The sequence below is a fragment of the Passer montanus genome, unplaced genomic scaffold (genome assembly GCF_014805655.1).
Source record: "Passer montanus isolate IOZ18808 unplaced genomic scaffold, ASM1480565v1 scaffold5, whole genome shotgun sequence".
NCBI classification, from domain to species: domain Eukaryota; kingdom Metazoa; phylum Chordata; class Aves; order Passeriformes; family Passeridae; genus Passer; species Passer montanus.
In genome coordinates this window covers 5,394,569-5,400,627 of record NW_024369929.1, presented here as the reverse complement: position 1 = coordinate 5,400,627, position 6,059 = coordinate 5,394,569, and the positions used below count along the sequence as shown (strand labels likewise).

Sequence of the window (6,059 nt, the reverse complement as noted above, 5' to 3'; positions counted from 1 at the left end):
TGACAGTTTCAGTATTTAATATTTAATATCCAATTTAAACATAAGTATTCAAAAGGAAATATTTTTACACTATTTCAGTAGTCACTTAGCTCAATAGCTGGTTGCGATAATCCTTAGTTTTCAGGAACTGGATGGAGCTATAAGCACAAAAACTCCCATTTTAAGTTAATGCATGACAAAGTTCCACTGCAACTCTCTGAAAACCAAAGAGTTACATTAAAAGAAATTCAGACACTGAAGTACATTGAAATGTATTGTGTCTTACACTAGAGTTTCTTACTCTGCTGGTCAGAAACATGATGGTAACTTCAAAAGGCACTCTGAATTAAACTACAGTAACTCCGGTCTACAAGCATTTTAGAAGTGGAGTAGAAAAAACCAAAACCCTATACTCATATAAATTTCTTTTACCTCTATCCTAGCCCCAGAGCAGTCAAATTATATTGCACTTTTAAAATATTCTGTGTAGGCTGTGATAAAAATCTAATATTTACACATTGTGTTTGTTAAAGAACAATGCATTACTGTGTAAAATATTTTAAGAACCAAGTTTAAATACTTATTCTTGTATTTATTGATATAACCAGAAGCTACATCAAATATTTTTTTTCCTTAGATCCTATTCTAGAAACATTTTTGGTCCTTCCTTCAAAAACTTTGTTATGCTGCAATTCATGTTCATAACTGGTATCAATACTTGCCTGAAATTGCAGCAGCTAGAATATTTAAATAAATAAATACATAATTTCTAAAGAAGCAATAGCTTTGGAGTGCTGTAAACAAGCTGCTCTGGAAGGTCTGTAACAAGACTCAATTTGGCATGTTATGACTTTAATTGGCAACACCTTACAATTATACAATCTCTGCCAGGGTAGAAAACAGTTTGGTAGGCACATCTTATAAATCAGTCTGGGCAAAAGCCCAAAAAATACTGATTGTTTCCTAGGTCATATGAATAAATAAAAATGGTTAGAGTAACACGATCCACTGAAACCAAAAATTACATTTATGTGATCCATAGTTGGGGGGAGAGAAAAGTAACTATATTCTTTTTTAAAATACAATCTAAAGGAAATGAACAAGCCATAAATTACTATATGATAACCAAGATGTTCAGGACACAAAGGTTGGCAGAATAAAATGAGCATTATAAATTCAGAAATACTGATCTACAGGACTAGTATCTTAGCTGCATCTCACCAGAAGACAATAATCATTCATTTCTCAATTCCAAATTTGAAGAAACATTCTCAATCTGTGTTTGGTAAAACAGATTCAGTGCAAAGCACCAACTCTGATGAAATTTTCCTGACATCTAGGTTGCCCTACATTCCTGTTAGAACATGAGTAGCAATATGAAAGAAACATAACAGATGAACAGTTATGCCATTTACTTATCAATTTACATACATGCATGTTCTAGAAATACAAATGATGTCAGGAGGTCTCATAGGCTGCATTGGATGTATTTCATATAGTACAGTTGTAGTTTACATGTTCAATGACATGACATGCCCCAAGTGCTCTGTGTGCACACCTCTGTGCTTCTCTGGAGATTTTTATTCTGTACTGAAGTGCTTCCCTTTGGTTTTCATCACTGAAAACTGATGGATTAGGAGAGCAGGGAAAAACTACTCTCAGGCTTTTGTGGAAAACACAGGATGTGCTCTTTAAGATTGTTATTAATTGGTGAAATGATTAAATGTTTCTGTTTAAAACCAAGAAGCAAGTTGGTTATCTTGCTGTTAGGAGACACCAAGAGCTGTCACAATATCTAATCTAAATGGCTACTCTGTGTAGTTAATGGAGACTGCCAAGGGCAACTGCAAACCCTTCAACTCAGAAGTCTACCCCTTCTGGCTGCCCATAGAGACATGTTTCTGAATTTGGTAATGAAAATTCCTTTCTTCCCCTTTCCTCCCAAGCAGAGAATTAGAGGAACATCCAGTGCTAAACCAAATTAAACTTCTGTGCCACAGCTAATAAACTGCATATAAACAAGTGGAGATCAGGGTTGTTTGAGAGAAAGCAAATAAAAATTCATATCAGTAATTAATATAGCTCATTAAATAACTACACAAAGCAATTTGTCCCAAAGTTAAACAGGTAAGCTGCAACTGTACTGTATCATACACATTAAAGTTAATTGTAACTGGGCTAACAGCCACATCTGCCTTTTTCTTGCTCCTCATTCAGTTGTTCTGTAGAGCTGTGCCCATTGGAGCGCACCACCCCTTCAGGGATCCAGGATTTATCCACACATCGTTCCATGCGCTTCATAATGAGGTCAAGCAGAGTTTCAATGGCTTTGCTTACATTATTCCCATTTGCTGCACTGGTTTCAAAATATGGGATTCTGCAGAAGACAAAAAATATAACCTTACATCATACAGTTGTCACTCAAAGAACAACAGCAACAAAAAAATACAGTATTACTGCCACATTCTTAGAACTCACACTGTCACTGCTACTCCATAGCAGAGACACACCAAGTGCTCAGTGGTCTGAAATGCAAAAGAAATTAATGAAATGGCTGACTGAAGGTAGGACACAGCAGAAGACCTGCAGAACAAGGCAGCTTGCACTAAGGAGCCAGTGTTCCCACTATTGCCTGTCCTGTGGGCTTTACTTTGGAGCAGTTCTACTCTAACCCTCCAGAAAAAGGTGGATTAGTGGTTGGAGCACATCATTTAACTTAGCTTTTATTTGAGAAGAAGTCCAGTTCATGTGCTAGAAAATTTCTCCACTATATGAATTAAAACACAACAAATGCATCAGACTATTTCTTTCAGAAAAGTGTTTCTGATTCTCAGTGCAATGCAAAAGTAATCCAAAGATAAGACCCATGAAAGAGTTAAGGCAGTATAAAAGTAGAAATTAATATCTGATAGGAACAAAGATTTCACATACTTCCTTCAGAGGCACATGACCCGTGCCTGGCAGGAAGGGGAAGGGCAAGGCTGCCCTGTCTTCCCACTGGTCTGACTCAGTTTTCAGACTCCCTGGGAGCCTGTGAGAGTGCAGATACCTCAACATAGGTAAGAGCAAAGAAGTGACCTCATTATTCACCTGCCTCTCTAAATTCTCTCTTTTCCAAAATGTTTGTGAAAATTTACACTGTTTACTGCCAAGCAAAGAAGATTACTCTATCTCCAGTGTAAGATGACTGCAATACTAAGTACTTATTTTTAAGCAATGAAGAAAATATTTATCTCAGACAGAAAACAAAATATCATACCACGCAGTTAAGCATTCTAAAATGCTTATTCTCACAATAACCTTTCAGTATACAGAAAAAAGCATTACAGAAAATCTCATTCTGCTTTAATCACAGCAATAATTGGAAGAAAGTTACTTACCCATATTTTTCTGCAAGTTCTTTAGCATCTTCTTCCTTCACCATCCTTTGGTCCTCCAGGTCACTCTTGTTCCCACATAACACAATGTCTGGGTTTTCACAATATGCATGCATTTGTAGCTGACCTGGCAGCACCAACATGAAGAGGGGCCATGAGTCACTGTCTCACACTCCCTAGGAACACCACCACAGACCAAGCTTGCTCTGCTGGCTCACAGCACTTCTCCACTGGCACTGAGGAGCCAGAGGACACGTGGACTTCCACTGTCACATACCCAGTGAAAAACCCAGGGAAACAGAAGCCTGGCAGAGTTAGCACAGAAACTTGTGTATTTGCAGCTGAAGGAGTTACACTCACTAAGCATCTATTGTGAGCCAAGAAAGGATCTACTTCCCTCTCCAGATGGATGATGCAGTTTGGGAACTCCTTTGCCTGGATATTCTGGCCAAGTAACATTTGCCTTCCATTTGTTTTGCTGACAAAGCTCCAGGTGAGCCAAAATACTTTTGCATAGGCTCCCCACACACTTAAATTACTGAACAGCACCAGACCAGAGATAGGATATTGTCTCAGCTTTCTTTTGTAGGTTAAAATCCAAGTTCAGTAGGCAAAACTGAATTTCAGGTGAGCCCTAGAATTCATCACTAGCAGCTATTACAATTATAATAAACATATTATTTTACTAAGAAAGCCATAAAAACCAGTATTTTAAGTTCTAATTCTCAGTGAGACTCCATATTTACAAATATAACACCCACAACCCATTCCACCCATGCAAAGAAAGTAAAAAAAAAAAAAAAAAGCCATACTTATCCAGTTCCTGACATTCAGAAAGCTTTGCTCATTTGTCAGATCAAAGAGCAGAAGAAACCCCATGGCATCTCTGAAGAAAGCAGTAGTCAAGCTACGAAACCTAGACCAGCAAAGCAAAATTAATTTGTTCATCTGACAAGTTACTTTGAAAACACAATTGCTTACAATCATAGAAGAACTGAGGTAACTTAAGACTGAATGAACCAGAAGGAAATATTCATAGTTGTTTTGCTGAGGCAGGGACTGTGTAAGAAAAATTGCTAACATTACATCAAGGCCTAAGGCATCAAGGAGACTTGAGTGTGAGAGCTTTAAACAGTCTTCTACTATAAAACATGCCTTGATCAAGACTCAAAAATTAAAACAATAATAAAATTCTAACTTTGAGCAAAAATTTATCCCCTATACACATCAGTCCTTGAATTTAAGATTAACAACCACAAGAATGCTAGTCTTTTGATAGGCCAGTAGAAAAGAATCCTTTGAGATCCTGTCTGACTTTCCCAAGACATCAACATATTTACAGAAACTTAAAAGAACTTTAAAAAGACTTTAAAAAAAATTTAAAGTGTCTATATATGCTGGCTATGAAAACAAAGACTGAAAAACAAGAATTACAGTTTGGTGTTCTACAGTTGTAAATGACAGTTAGAATTTCATGGGTACTCATAGGAAGCTTTCCATTGCCTTTACAGTAAGTTCCCATTGCAATCTTGGGCCATACCTTTCCTGCCCTGCAGTGTCCCAGAGCTGAAGATGGATCCTCTGTCCTCTGCCACCAACACCATCCGGCCCATTGGGTCTATACACCTGGAAAAGGTAAATTTGCAATACTGTTACCAGTCCAGCTGCTACAGAACACAAAAGAACTGGCATTTAAAGTCATTAAATGCAGCAAAATTAGCACTGCTGATGCACAGATCCCAACTCAACAACTCAATCCTCTGCTTTGTAAGGCAAAAGTAGTATGAGATGCATTTTAATATTGCATCCAATTCAATATTTAAAAATAAGGGTAAAAGGGAAATTGCAAAACCAGGGCCCAATAGACTAGGGACTCCAGACAGATATTTAGAGCCACAAGACAATATTAATTTTTGTATTTTGATTTTCTGGGTTTTTTACTACCTTACATCATGTTCAAAATAAAACATAAGAAAGCAACAGTGCAATCTGGCGATGCATTTGTAGCAATAGCAGAACCTCATTAGCAAACAGGATATACACAAGAGATAATGACATCTGTACTGAGCTGCCAAAATGCTGCTGAAAAATTGCTGAGGGTAGATCTTATCAGATCACAGCTTATAAAGCAGAAATTGGATGATAAAAATAAAAGCTGAAGCATTTTCTCAGCATGAAAAAATAAATAAGGGCATCTATTAGTCTTGGAAGGATCAGATAAAAATAGATTCATTTCTTCTTTAGAATGCTTCGAGTTAAGTCATCTTCATTACCTTCAAATGTCATTGTACCTAAGCTTACAAGAGCTACAAACAGATCTTTAGAATTCCACAAATTCAGCAAGTTCATATTACAAGATTCAGGCTCTGAAGCCTAAACCTTATCCTGAGTTATCTAATATGCTGATCAAGTAAACCACCATGTTTACAATCCCACAAAGGGGACAAGAGACCAGTTTGGCATTTAACTAAGATATCTAGTCCTTGAACTAGATGTTGTGCATGTCGTGCACCAAAAGCCAGTCTGCACAATGCCCATTACACCATCCAGATTTCTGGACACAGGAAATCACCAGGCTACAATGAAAGACATTTAATACCTGTATGGAACAACAAAAAACTTGTGCCAACTCCATTTCTCAGAGCAGTAACGACCAGCATCCAATTGGTTATGGTATTCTAGTGCTCAGCTTCATATCAGAAG

General features: G+C 37.3%; 1 protein-coding gene across 3 annotated transcripts in view; it reads right to left on the bottom strand.

The window, feature by feature from the left end:
- Window positions 1–6,059, bottom strand: part of RAB27A (RAB27A, member RAS oncogene family) — a 29,616-nt gene continuing 23,557 nt past the window's right edge. For 2 of the 3 annotated variants that reach the window (XM_039723440.1, XM_039723439.1), the window contains 4 exons: window positions 4,897–4,982; window positions 4,169–4,272; window positions 3,360–3,483; window positions 2,064–2,356 (listed from right to left, as the gene is read on the bottom strand). In XM_039723440.1, coding sequence (XP_039579374.1) covers window positions 2,158–2,356; window positions 3,360–3,483; window positions 4,169–4,272; window positions 4,897–4,982 — 513 coding nt within the window. In that variant the 3' untranslated portion in view covers window positions 2,064–2,157. Of the gene's footprint in view, window positions 2,357–3,359; window positions 3,484–4,168; window positions 4,273–4,896; window positions 4,983–6,059 lie in introns of all 3 variants that reach the window. The other variant, XM_039723441.1, reaches the window with a different exon arrangement.